The sequence below is a fragment of the Sylvia atricapilla genome, chromosome 6, assembly GCF_009819655.1.
Source record: "Sylvia atricapilla isolate bSylAtr1 chromosome 6, bSylAtr1.pri, whole genome shotgun sequence".
Lineage (NCBI taxonomy): Eukaryota > Metazoa > Chordata > Aves > Passeriformes > Sylviidae > Sylvia > Sylvia atricapilla.
Genome location: NC_089145.1, coordinates 51,770,291 through 51,785,005, shown reverse-complemented (window position 1 = coordinate 51,785,005; position 14,715 = coordinate 51,770,291). Strand labels below are relative to the sequence as shown.

General features: G+C 37.7%; 1 protein-coding gene across 2 annotated transcripts in view; it reads right to left on the bottom strand.

Moving 5' to 3' along the window:
• Positions 1-422: 422 nt before the first annotated feature.
• EML5 (EMAP like 5) overlaps positions 423-14,715 on the bottom strand; it is a 95,553-nt gene continuing 81,260 nt past the window's right edge. For both annotated transcript variants that reach the window (XM_066321939.1, XM_066321940.1), the window contains 11 exons: positions 13,040-13,213; positions 11,924-12,132; positions 9,819-9,976; positions 7,820-7,934; positions 7,118-7,306; positions 6,747-6,919; positions 5,337-5,499; positions 4,294-4,397; positions 3,328-3,481; positions 2,410-2,510; positions 423-2,091 (listed from right to left, as the gene is read on the bottom strand). In XM_066321939.1, the coding sequence (XP_066178036.1) occupies positions 2,055-2,091; positions 2,410-2,510; positions 3,328-3,481; positions 4,294-4,397; positions 5,337-5,499; positions 6,747-6,919; positions 7,118-7,306; positions 7,820-7,934; positions 9,819-9,976; positions 11,924-12,132; positions 13,040-13,213 (1,577 nt within the window). In that variant the 3' untranslated portion in view covers positions 423-2,054. The remainder of the gene's footprint in view (positions 2,092-2,409; positions 2,511-3,327; positions 3,482-4,293; positions 4,398-5,336; positions 5,500-6,746; positions 6,920-7,117; positions 7,307-7,819; positions 7,935-9,818; positions 9,977-11,923; positions 12,133-13,039; positions 13,214-14,715) is intronic.

Sequence of the window (14,715 nt, the reverse complement as noted above, 5' to 3'; positions counted from 1 at the left end):
AAACCTTACTTGAAGTCCAAAAGTCCTGCACAGATGTGTTTTAGTAAGGGATAGAATCACAGCCATAAAAGAGCACACTGCAAACCATTCCTCTGGTAAAGAGAAGATATAAACACCAGAGACTAATTTTCATGTACAACAGACAGACAGGAAACAAGGTTATGAGATACATCAGGTCTAATCACAACTCTCACAAGCAATTTCCCTAAACTCAAAAACATTGATGCCAAAATCCTCCTGTACACTCATGACCAAATCCTCAGAGTTTTTGCTGTTGTAGAATAGCAGCTGCATGACTGTCAAGACTTTGCTAAGAACCACCATGCTGAGAAACCTAATACAGTTTTGTTCATCAGCTTCTTTAAAATAAAGATTTGTTCTAGTTTGATATATAAAATATATTATCTAAGACAGTTGGGTAACTAGTTTTGTATACCACATAACAAGGAGAGCACAAAAGTTTGGCTCTGTAACTTTTCTCCTTCTTCTCTTCTACCTGTAAGCCCTCCCATTCCCTCTGTAACCAACATACACACAAGATGATTACAAGAAGAGATGAGGTTCACTTCTTTTTCATCTGGCTTAAGAAAATGTAAGAGATGAAAAATACCAAAGCCTCTTGACTGACCTAAACAAGTGCCACTGTCAAAGCAACGCTGGCTTACACAGAAAGAGAGCTTTCTGTTCCCAGCAAAATACCACAATGAGAGCAGTGCTGATAATTAGTGATTTTTGATCCCTACTATTATTGTATGAAAATTAACGGTCTGTAATGCTTCTCTCTGACATGGTTTAGACAAATAGCTGACAAAATCTTCCTCACTTGTACCTAAAACACAGCTTTGTTCAGGATTTTATTATCACTGAAATGTTTTTCCAACTTAGAACCTCAGTTATGTTGCAGGATAGAAAAATGCTCGAGTGACAGTAGGTCCATTCAAAGAAGCAGATGACTGGACATTTTTCACAATCAGAAGAGAAATCTGAATAGAGACATCTCCCAGCTAGTCCTAACTCTATTAAAAAGTTCAAATGTATAAAATATAATGCTCAGAAAGTTCTCTCTGAATCTCCCCTATGATGCTGAGAAAATAAAATCAATTCATATTGCTCTGAAATCCTATTTTTGCCACTGCTGACTCCCAAACTTCCCGACAAGAAGACTACAAAATCCTCACCCTGGTCCTCATTTCCAGCAGAGAGGCTCACAGCCCAGTCAAGTAACACAGCAATAATCTCTCTTCCACTGAGAAGACTTTTATTCACAAGGCAAAAATTGGAGTTAGACTTTTAGGTAGTGGGCAAGGCACTCGCAAAGTGAGCAAATCTATTTTTGCTCATAGAACTAATTTAATGTTTAAGTGCAACAAAAACACTAAATTAGCCATGAAGATCATGCATATCCAACGGCTCTCACCAGACATGACTGTGACCCAGGCCTCTAAATACAGAAATATTTCAGTCATAAGGAATCAACTCTATTATTTTCTGCTTCATCAGATATGATGTTTCCTTTTGACCCGCCATAGAAATATAATTTCCATTAAAATAATTAAACATTTATTAAAATACTATATATTTAAGAGTTAATATATGGTCTCTCTCAGTAATAAAATATGGAATACTCTTTTTACCTATGCTATTTAGACCTCAAAACTTAAAGGAAAAACATTCATGCTGAAAATAGATCAATGTACAGCACTAGCTCAGAAACAGCATCTCTTGATTAAAACCCCAAGAACTTGCTGTGAAACTGTACATTGATTCACAATTCACTTTTTCCTTTCATCCACATATTTTGTTTTCAACATCTGGCAGTGAGTGGAATACAAACCCAGATTATCTGACACTGAAGCAAGCCTAGCAGCCTCAGTGTGTTTGTGACAGTCCATCCTTCTGGCAGACTCCAGGTGCTGTCTTTCAGAAACAGATTGCTCTGTGTCTTGGGTCATTTCTTACACATGCAGGGCACAGTAGAATGTCACACTGCAGTCCTGGGTATTTCATGCCTGGTACTTCATGCAGTTTCCTCTTTGCAAGTCTCCATGTTTCTCTCAATGAGGCATATGCACACACTTCCAAACAAATAAGCTGTGTTTTCAAAAAGATATTAAATATGAGATATAAACACCTACAGTGTTGTTAGAAGAAATGGCTAACACAGGCAAAAGAAATTCCCATTAAAAGCATGATGTTCTGAATATTCATGTGAACATTTTAACTTATCAAATATTAGCTGTTCACGTTAACATTTGGGATATTTACTTTGTCACAAATATCTTTTTCTCTATGGATAAACAGGAAAGCAAGCACACAGATAAAAAGGCTGAAAGCTGAACTTGAGCTTTACATTGTTCTGGTCTGTCCATGTCCAGTGTAGATTCTGACAGCAATGGCAAGGGCACCTACCTGCAGTCGTCTCCGCCGGCGCTGACCACGTATCTGTCCCCACTGGTGAACCGAATATTAGTTAAGTGGGCAGAGTGACCTAAAAATCGTTTGTGTTTTGCCTGAAAAAAACCCCAAACAACAACAGAATGAGAAACTCTAAATATTCTGCAGCCCCCTAAATCAAAGGAGTGCATGTTCTTGTCTACCTTTTTATTGCCTCACATATTTATAATGTTCAAAAGTTACACAGATTATCAAATGTGAAAGATCTCCTGAAGGAGACCTACTATTGAGCTGCAGTGCAGATTAAATTGTCAGCCAGTAAGAAAGCACTGGAAAACTGGAAAGAATGCTCAGGCTAATGCAATAATATTAAATACATCTTGTCACATGAGTAACTTCCAAGTTTTGTGTAAAATCCCTCACACTGAAAAGAAAATATTTTAATTGCAATTGTGTGAGCAGTTTACCCTGTGCAGTTTCAAATCTCAAAAATTAACAGTGAAAACAAATTTAAAAAAACATTATAAATTAAAATCATAAAAACCAGTGAAACAATTTAACAGTGTTAGTGAAAAAAATCTGTAAACTCTTCATCTGTGAAGATACACAGATGGGACTAAAGTCACCAGCTATCGTCCTCATCTGTCAAATGGATCAGAGATGTGGAAATCACTGAGGGCTTTGAGATTTTCATTAAGCAGGCACTATGCTAAAGCAGACTGGCAGACAGTATCAACAACAGTTGAGCTCTTGCATAAAATGGTAGGGAAACTGATGTGGACCATGCATATGAGAGTATCGAGCTAAGGAGGTATTAAAAAGCTACAGATTTAGAGAAGAAAATATTTCCATCATATGTCTTCTAGAGAAACCAGACAAGATCCTAATATCAACATCACTTCATGTTGTAACTATGCAAAAACTCGTTCTTACAAATTTTTCAGGACACGGAAAGTCAAACAGTTTGACCATGCCAAAATCGTCTCCTGTTACGAGATTGATTCCCGAGTGAGAGACACAAGCACAGTTCACATCAGCTTTTTCAGCATGCCTGGACCAGATTCCAATTACTTCATCCCCCAGAACACTGAAACAGAAGAGCAAGAAATTCTTTTGAAAACCACTGCAAAAACAAGAGTCAGGAAATAGAAAGCAGATCTCATATTCTAGCTAGTTTTATAAAAAGGCAATGTTTACATTTTATTCTCACACATGCACACCTTATATAGCTTTTATTCTGTAATTCATTTTTGAATCATTGCATAATTGCCCCTGAAACTGATTCAGTGATATAGTTCCCAAAATAATGTGGCCCATGGCAATGTGGTTCAAATGTGGAAAAATTTCAAGTATTTATTCTCAATTTTTGTCTGAGGGTGATAATTAGAAGACAACAATTGAAAGGAGGCAAGACTGAAAAAGGGTGTAGGAAGTCAGATTTTTATAGAATAGAAAAGAAATTATTTAACTGCAAAATAAAAACTAAAATATGATATTATATTTCATGTAATATCTTGAAAGAAATATAATAACTTTAAGGTATTTAGAGGTACTTTTGCATGCCTTCTAATATGCAAATGTTAATAGTAACTTATACAAGTACCATGAGTGTGGTACTGTAAATAAACTTGAATTACTCTACTTGTGTACTGTCTTTCCATGTTTGGATCTGTTTTAATTGGCCCTGTACTCTCATCACTATTTTGATAAACAGCCCCTGTATAATGAGGGAATCTGCTCTGCATTCCCTGTTGCTGGGCTGTCTTTAGGGGAGCTGCTGCCAGAGCAGATGTTGAAAGAAAATATCTGACTGAAGGGATTAAATATGCTTTTGAATAGTAGGTGCTTCTCCTGGAAGTTCCAGATGTTTTAACAGGTGTAAATAGACGAATCATTTACCTTGTCCAAGTAGCCCATGTTATTCTGTCAATCACAGCCTGGTCCACAAGCTGCTTTCCTGAAGGCACTTCATACACTTGCCTTTTGTAAGACCCCGTAGAGACCTTTGAGGTGACCACAGAGAATTTACAATACATTAACTGGTTTCAAAACATGGAAGTCTAATTCCAGAGGGCTTTGAAAAGCATTTCTGTGACAGTTACTTTTTACTCCAGAAAATAACAGCTATTAAGAAAAATTAAGTGAATGAGTTTGAAAATTCTCAAAAATCTAGACAAGCATAAAACAACAGTGGGAAAGCATAAGAAATCTTAACATTTAAATGTCTAATTAGTAAAAAATAACTGAAGCAACTCAACAGTGGGAAAGCATAAGAAATCTTAACATTTAAATGTCTAATTAGTAAAAAAACCTGAAGCAACTCACATTCTGCACATATGTGTTAGTGCATGAGTATGTACAAATAAGGCAAAATAAACTGTCTTGAAAATGGACACAAAGGTGTTCCTCTTGGGCAGTAAATATTGATTTGATGATGAGAGAAGCTTATTTCTCTTCTCAGATGCAAATAAAATACAGAAAGCATATTATATTTACTTTATTTTTACTTTAAGAAATGTGTTAAGCCCTCTTATAGTTGGAAGTTGCAACACCATGATTTTGGTGCTGCTCCACAAAGTCTAGCACTAAAAAGACATGTCATGCCATCATTAAGGTCAGAGAGATGAAGAATTCAAACGTCCCCAGGTCCTGCAGAATGACACTGTACCCCTCCCTCTTTTAAGATAGCCCATCAGCATCAGGGGTAAAAAAGCCAGGAAACACATCACAGGAGGTTTGAAATCTGTCTCTCATTTCTTTGTCTATCTTCTATATTTGATCTCCAGGAAAACTGTTCAAAACTAAAGGCATCCACTTGCCACTACAACTAAGTCTAATGACAGAACCATGCTGAAACTTAGAAGTTGCACGGAGAATACTTGCAGAGTATCTGTCATGAGTATGTTTTCCATTCAGTACCTAGAACAATTAATGACTGATACCTGGAGATAAGAGCTATCAGCAGAGAAGTCCATCTGGATCACAAAACTTGGGATATCTTTGCAATAGCTGATTCGATTTAGCGTGGGACCCAAAGTCAGATCATAAAAATCCACTGCATTCTCACTGGAACCAACTGCTAGGTAACGAGAATCTGGGCTAAACCTGAACAGATAAAAGGGTTTCATGAACACAGGTTGGCACTTACAACAGATTATAATATTTGAGAAGTACAGAAACGTGCATTTCAAGTATCTGCTATCCAGAACTAGAGAGAGGCAGAGTATTCAGTCTGCTAAGCAAAATAACTTTTGAAATTAAATTTTCAGGGAATGCATATCCAGCAGAAGGTGGCAATAATTTTGGTACAGAGTACACATGTAAGTGAACTGGGAACATCTCTTGAATAACTCTGTTCATTATCTGATTTCATGACCATCTCATGGTCTAACAACTTGTGAAATCCCCCTGGATGACACTCTGACTCCCTGATGCTATACTTACAAGGTTAAAAATTGGAAAACTGAACTGCTGTAACTGAAAAAAAGCCAGAATTTCTAGATGAAATGTACTGAAAAAAAAGGTGTAAATCAAACCTTTTGTTTGCTCAATGTATCTTTGCACACTTGTTTCTTTCTTCCAGTTTTCCTTTCAAGTCTTGAAACTCAGTAGCTTCCTGAGCTAAAGCCCTCACAGCCACTTCTGTGTTACTGGGGAAGCTGCTTTATTTCTGCTCTCTCTGAAACATACCTTGTGACAGCTTTCCAACTCGAGCAACCCTCTAACTCCTGTCAGAGCTCTCCTGCAAGGTCTGTCCTTGCTTTTATTTCTCTCTCATTACACTTTGCCTTCCAAAACTTTCCTTAGCTGATTATGACCAATTTATCTCACAGAAGAAGCAATCTGTTCTTCCACTCAGGAAACAGAAGCAAAATTTTACTTCTAACTCGTCTCTAAAAACAAACAGCAAACTGACAGACAGGCATTTCCATTATCTGTCACAATCCAGTGTTCATCTGTAAGTTTCTGATCTCATTTTACCTCCTTTGAATCCCTTCCCTCCAGTGTGTCACTGGCAAACCTGCTGAGGGCACTGGACCCCACTGTCCCTGCTGCCACCAGGATGTCAAACAGTGCCACTCCCAACTCCAGCCCCCAGGGAACACCACTCCTCACTGGTGTCTACACCACCAGTTGTTTTCACTGATGCTATCTCTCATCTTCATGTACCTCCTCCTTCTTTTTTACTCCTGGTATCAGCATAATCACACAAACTCCACAATTCACTCATCAATTCTGTCTCTCTGAAATATCATTGCAATGGTCCTCAGAGCACGGAATTGTATATTTAAAAAACAAAGCATTAGGGATTTCTAGAATACCACAATAGACCACAAATTACATTTTCTGACCTGATATCTTGAATTGCTGATCTTCTGTCCCTTTTCTTCCCCCAAATTTTTAGAGAGGTCACAAGCAAGATAATAAATTCTCCATTTTTCATGCCAATAGCTACCATATCACCTTCTGGGCTGTAACAAACAGTACGAGCTGCATGTCCTAAGCTGACTTTGTTCAGCATCTTCTGTGAAGAAATAAAAATTCAGAATAGTAATTATTACTAACTGTCCATATTTTAAAAGCATCTTATGCTAACAGTTTGTTAACATGCTAACAGCATCAGATGGATTATTTTCAGAATATAGTAAAAAAAAAAGTTTCAAGTCTGCAACACAATCACAAGTTTATTTTTTTTTCCTAACAAGTACTGTCTAACACCTACCTTTTCAGCAATATCCCAGAGTCTTACTGTGCCATCTTCTGCAGCAGAAAGGAAAAAATCTCTGGATGGATGTGTTGCTAGGCCCCAGATGGGTCCATCCATATGACCATTAATTAGAATGTTACATGCAGCATTTTTCTCTCCAACTTCAATTATTTCAGCATTTCTTGTCCCAACGAGAATTTTCCCCTTGAACAATAGTGAAAGAATTATCTCTGATAAAATACATTAACCTCTCATGATGAACAGTAATTAAAATATAATCTAGAGCTATGGTTCTGTCAAGAAAGTTTGCTTGATCAAGTTATTAAATAATCAAAGAAAAATTATTTTTTAATCTCTGCTGATTTATTAAAGTACAAAGCTCTGTGGATACCATAATGCTGGCTGAGCTACTGCTTGTCATTTGATATTTGATATCTGAAGTGTGAAAATAGAAAAGAAATCCTTAATTAGTCTTTAATAAAAATATATATGGAATATTATCCCAAGAAAGACTGAGATATCACAAAGTAGATGTTTTCCTGCCACAATATCAGTTGTAGGCACCTTCTAGCTTCATTTTTAATTTCAAATACTAGCTATAAGAGAAAGCAGAACCAATTTATCTGATATTTAGACATCAACCCACGAATTATAATAAAATTATAATTCAGTAATCACAATAAAAGCTTTATTTTAAAGACAGGCAGCTTTGTTCACCTTGCCTCTGCAAACAGAGCGAACACAGTCTGTCATTTGTCCTGTCTCCAGCCTGAAGGCACGACATCGCTTCAGCTCCTGGTCCCACAGCTTAACTGCTCCTCCTTCCTTTGAGCTATGGAGACATCAGGAAGACCCATGAGCATAACAGCTGGCACAAAAAGGACAACTAATGGATGAAAGAACTGCATTATTTAATGTACTGGACTGCAGATGAGGTATTTTAGTATGCTTTAAATTGTTAAAGATTCAATTTGACAGTTGATGTTAACATGCTGAGCCTCACAGCCCAGCAAGACACACTGATTCCAAGTCCTCACTGGTCTACCTTACAAACAAGTTGAAAGATGGGTGCTGCTGAACTCAGTCTGAATGAGTATTTCTGAGGGAATTTGTCTAGTCAAAAGAACAGTTAAGCGTGCAAATCACAATCTCAATAATCAGACAGGCAGAGGTTTTAAAATTAGAGCTGAGAGAAACAGAAATGGTATGTATTTTAGTTCCAGGAAATAAATGATAGAAGATTTTTCACTTGTGTGAAAACGTCATTACTTTCACTGTTGTAAAATAAATTACACAGATATAGCAGAAAAACCACATAGCTAATAGGTATTAATAATAAAAACACTAAGTATTTCCCGCCCACTTGCAAAAACCCCCTGGTATTTCAGTGCAGAACACATTGAAATAAAAAAGGAAGTTTCTAAAAAGGAGATAACGTCTATTGAAACAGTGATAAATGTGGCATTTCTAGTTGAGCTGGGACATGTCTTGTCTGTCTTCAATCTCCCCTAAAAAAACCAAAAATACAATGTTCCACAATATCGAGCTGCTTTGATTACTGAATAATCTTACAAAGAATTCATAATGTTTAATCACAATCACTGATTTGTAGTAGTAGTAGTAGTATTAATAAAAGGACTATTATGAATTCTAATTCATAATTAATAACTAATTATGCATATAACTATTATAAATTGATAGTCCTTGCAATAGTATTTTCTTTGCTTCCCACTAGCACTGTTTTGACATATGATTGATCATTATACTCAGCAAAAAGATTTTACCAAAACAGGCTAGTGAACTACAACTAAGGCAGAGAAAAGCATGCAGTCTTCCCAAATGAAAATTTGTTTTACGTACTGTCAATATTTCATTTTCCCACAGAGATTAACTCTGGGTTCTTATTGTTATTCATTACTATTTGTTTCAGGTCAAATACTAATTATTAAGAGCCTCTGAAGCTAAGTGGTAGAGAGAATATCCTCCAAATAAAATAACAACATGTATAAATAGTAGAAGGAAATATTTTAAACACTGAAGTAAGTTTTCAGTTGGATCTGAAAAGATAAGTGGCCTGTGTCCTGCAAATGGGGCACTATCATGTCATCAGATGGACTGTATTACAGCTGAAGCATTTTCTTATGATTAGGAAGGCACCAAAAAAATTAAAGTGCTGGAGGAGATATTTTGCTTGCAACCCCAGAAACAAAGAACCTTGCTGTACCTTAGATTTCAGAGAAGACAGCTTGCCTCTGCCATCATAACTAAGCAGATCTTTCCTTTGAAAGAAGTTCTGCATCATACTGCTATGGAATATATCATTCATGTATTTAATCACAACAGTGCAAATTACTTGGGTTAACAACCTTGGTACATCTTCAGTGAAAGAAGTAACCCAAAAACTAGGTAACTTTTTATTGCTTAAAGCTAAATGGGCTAGAAAATCTATAAGGCCCCTTCCAACCCTAACCATTCTATGATTCTAAATTTCAGACTAATTGCTTTCTCTTACAATCAATGGGAAAAATAGCTAGTTGAAGCTCATTTGGGGTTACTTGCACTGTGGAGTTGGTGTCTGCTCTTTGTCTTAACAACTATCTGAAATAGACTGCTCTTCTACCTTTAATGTTTCAACAAGTGTTGATGGGATGAATGCAAACCATTTTTAAAGACTACATGTGCATGCAGAAAAAAAAAAAAGAAAAATAAGACTCACGGCCTTTCTTTGCCTCCTGTAACAATCAAACCATCCCTTAGTGTGGTGTACATGGTGAAAACAGGTCCATTGTGAGCTTTGGCCACAATTCGTATCAACACATGATCTTTCCAAACACAAACATCTCCACTGATAGTACCTGTAAATGTCAAGTTATTCTGAAAAGGGGAAAAATATACTCATCATCTGATTCTGAGTAAGGTGGGAAGAAAAACATTCAGAAATAAACACCATCTGCATTTAGAGGCTAAATTGCTTTTATTGGCTGCTGCAGAAGAGGAAACTGTGGAAGAGGCAATAAGGTCCTCTAGGGACAAAACAATGAGCTACTAAATTCCTTCTTGAAGTCTGAAGTCTGCTTTCTTGTAGCTTGAAGAAAATCACGGCCTTTCGTTTTGCAAGAAAAAATGCAATGACTTAAGCTTCAGTCATACAGTGATCTAAGCTTTCAGCCAATCAGGTGTGCAAGGTGTGGCAAAAAGAAGCAGAATAAACAGTAAAAACTGACATTCTACACAACCACACAAGTAGGCAATTTGCATCTCCTTGCTATATATCTTATGCTTGTAGTAATTTTTGATGTAAGGTGAAGAGACTCACATGATTACGATAATCTTTAGTTCAGGAAGAAAAGAGTTTGACTTTACTTAGAATTAAAAGCTGTCTGTTCTTTACTTGTGCTTCCTGCTCTTGAAAGGTAATAAAAATAAATTTAATTACCCCTGAAATTAAAGGGCTATTTATTAGGATTCCAACAGGAACTGGTTATTGAGCAAAACTGGTTTAGTAACTTAGATGAATCCTCAAATTCAGTATCATGTGCAACATTATCACATTTAAGAGTATCAGTACATATGTACACATGTGGCACAAACACTTCCCTTGACTGAAGTGGGCTGATGCTCTATATCCTTTTTAAAACAGTGCCTGTGTGTGGCTCTAATAAAATAAAAAAGGACTGGAAATGAAGTTGAGAGCAGATCCTCAGATCATCCTCACAGCATAACTGTTGGGCTGTTTCCAACTTCTGTTTAGGGAGAGCTGAACCAGCTCCTTTGGAGACAAAATCAAGAAGAGCACTCCCAGAACTGCTCCCTACAGAAGTATGGAGGACACACCAGGTTCGGCTTTATTCCATTTGCATAGCTTTTCACAAAACCCCTGAAAGCTCTGCATCCTCAACCCTCATACCAAACTTCAGGCCATACAGCTTACTGTCTGATTCTCACACTAAGAACCTGTCTCTTCATAACAAAGTTTACAGAGGTTTCCCAAACCCCTGACTAATGCCTGGGCTGGGCATCAATAACAGTTAAAATTTGGCAAATTTCTTGGTTTTTTGTAAGACCTTCATCTAAATCAGGCAGACACCACTGTGTAAAAGAGACAGTGTAGCAAAAAAAAGAGGAAACCACAGCCCAATTAGAGTTTCAAAAATCGAAATTGGTGTAAATTCCATCTGGACCCAACAGGCAGATGGTCAAACAGGACAACAATGTAGGCAACCAAAGCAAAGGATCACTTCACAAAGGTATCTGTTGCTTCCTACCCTTCTGAAGATACGAGCACTGCTCATGCAGAGCAACTCCAGACCAGCAGAGCTGTGGAACTTAGCAGGATGGCCTGTACATGTCCAAAAATCTCCACAGCAAAAGAAACCCCTAATGCAGTTGTCTAGCAGTGTCCAACATTAACGAATGCCCCAGGACAATGCTGCTCTCTGATCACCCATGAGCACATACAGATTACAAAACAATCACCTCCAGGTGGGCATAAAACCAGCCTCATTTCTACTCTGGTTCCTGCAGTCTAGACTCAGCTTTGTTTCACCTGGATTAAATAACAAGCAGTGTGTTATCAGTCCAAAGCATCTATGTTTGTTTCTCCAGAAAACGTACAAACCCGTAGTCTTGTCCTTTCTGTTCTAAAGAAAGCTGTTACTAGTTCTAACTAGCATATAAGTATTAGGAATGCTAAACTGAGTTTAACAAAAGAACTGATATACTCATCAGCAAGTTATAAAAGTCTCACTGAACTGAATGAAAGCAGAAGGGTAAAAAAAGTTTGGTTTCATGAATTTTCGGGTGGTTTGTTGAAGTACGTACCGCTCCAAAAGCTACAGAGAGCATCGTCTGCATCCGGGCATCTTCTATGGAGCTCAGCAGCCCTTTTTTACTGAGGAGAGCTCTTCCAGCCAGTGTCCAGAACCTGACATGTTTCACTCCCACAGAAACAAACTGTGTATCTGAATCTGGCCTGAATTCTGCTACAAATATACGCTGGTTATGACCAGCTCGGCTGGCAATTTTGGCACCTGGCAGAAAGAAAATGGACATTTTGAATTTTCTGAGAAAAACACACATTTCTGGTTTAAAAATGTAAAAATAATTTTGACCCATATGAAGATTCCTCAGTTGGGATCCTCAGCTGCCATGCTGAATGTGTATCAACCCTTAAGATGAACACAGGCATGTTCTGACCACACATCCTTCATCCTACCTAAGATTGTATAAATACACACATGACATTCTATCCATCCCCACAGGATCTATCAGACAAGCTGTGAAATATCACTTTTTATTAACTTAATAGCTGATCTTTAAAATTCTGAGAGTTACTGGTTTATCAACAACAACCCCCAAAGAGAGAGGAAGTAAACCTCTAGGACTAGAGAATCAGATCCATAATCTGGGCATGGCTTTGCCAGGCAGAAAGGAGATGAGGAAAGGAGCTAAAATCTCTTTAGCCTAAATCAGGAAGACAGATTAAAGCTGATCTGAAAACACGTAGCATAGCTCAAGGCACCAATCGTATACATAGAGGAGTTGCCCTTGCACCCCATTTCTGCCATTTACAACTTCTGAGAATAATTTTAGGAGTGTGTTAGTAAACAGATTTTAGAGAAGAATAAAGTAATAATAACAATGAAAATGATGATAACTATGACAATTTTAAAAAAGAAAACCTTACATTATTCTTACTGGAAATGAGTGAATTATCTTGCTCTTTACACAATAGTTTCAGTGGAGATATATTTAGCAGTCACTAGAATGGGTAAACACATCTATTATAGATCTTGTTACACGGAGCACAGTGCACAGCATTTATTGCAATAATTTTTGATCTCTTGGCTGATGCTTTAATGTTACTATTGCTCTTGACTCAAGGAGACATATCCCTAACAGTGTAAACACCTTCTACAAAACCAATCTCTTTCCTACCTTCCTGCCACTTCCAAATGGTAATGGTATGTTCGGGATCCAGCCCTACGGACAGCAGCAGTTTGCCAGTGGCACTGAAACTGACTGAGCAAACGCCCTTGGAATGGTAGCACCGCAGTACTGACAGTGTCTGCTTGTTCATTGCATCCCACACATGAATGGAAGGAGCTGTAGCTACACAAATATAAAAACATGCCGTTAGTATGCATTTAGAAAATGTGTGATAATTTGCTTATTGAAGCAGTTAATGCTTTTTAATGAGCACTTCCCCAAAAATTGCTGTGATCAGATGGGGGGAAGAAAAGAAAGAAAAGAAAGGAGATTTTGGCCTCCCTTTGGAAACCAATTTGTGACAAACAGGATCATTAGGTAGCATGAACAAGTTGGCCTCATTACATTACCAGAGATGTTAACTTGTAGCTTAATTTGTTATGGGACTTGTGAAGCACAACAGAAGTTCTAAAAGCAAGCTGCCTTCTCCTGTTTTTCTCTTAGTAAAACACAGAGCAGCATGCTAACTCAAAAAGCTTCATAAAGATGCTTATCAAGAACACAACTTCTATGTGGGACTTTTGGACAACTGATAACTACAGAGAAATCAATTTGGCTGGGCCAAAATCTCCTTTCTACAAAATGGCCACCTGTCTGAAATGCTTTTCCTCTTAGGAGAACATCAGCCCAACCATCGACTTGCTTACCCATGTAGAAGAACAAGAGTGTTTAGTCTGCATTGTTCAGACTGCAAGCTCTCTGCAGTAAAAGCTGTCTTTCCACACTACTAATTTATGTGATTATCTCTACCATGATGACAGCCGTTTTTCTCCCCAGTGCAATGCCTTCTCAAAAGATCTTGCACTCCATATATAGTTTACAAAATCTAAGCAGCATCTAAGGCATTTCCAGGACAGTAAGAGCCTCAAACTTCTTCACTTCTGCTCTCTAATAAACTTGACTGCAGAGTCTGAAGGTTACTGGTACTTGTCATAGACCCAGATTCCCATAAACTAAATTCCCTTTTGGATTCATGCTTTGTGTTCCTAATCAGCTAAATCTAGGCCCTCAAAGGCATGCATGTGATGGGAAACAGTAGGCACAGGGACTCAGGCAAAATTTCATCCACATGAAACTCAGGTTTTGAGTTTCAGCTGTTCCAAAACAGTCTTTAGAACGTATTTCCTCATTTCTTTTATTTCCCATTGGAATTTCCTCTCCTGGCAGCAACATGGTGTTATCATTACCTTCTGAGAGGTACTACAGTGTAGTATGAACATGCCATTAAAACAGAAAGAGTAGGAGTTGACAGTAACAAGCACTTCCCAAAAATTGTCAGCAAACTCCTCGTTGTTCTTATGGGAAGCTAAGGGAAGGGAACTGTTTTTGGCTCTGAGCTGTTTTTCACTCTTGAACATTCCCCTTGGTAAAACTCTGTACTACCCTTGAATTGTGCACTTTTGGCCCAGTAACCTTGGCCAGAAGGTTTTTTTGGATGGCAAACAGAAACTGTCACCTAGTTTTCCTGAATAAGAACAGACAAAATCTTTCAGAGCAAGGTCTGCAAGACAGAAAACATGGACTCTTAGGTCCTTCTATGTGATGGAATCCCTCTGAAGGTCTCTGTCCTGACACTGAATGCTGCCTGTACTCAACACTTTGACAAGAGAGATGTTCTAAGGTGT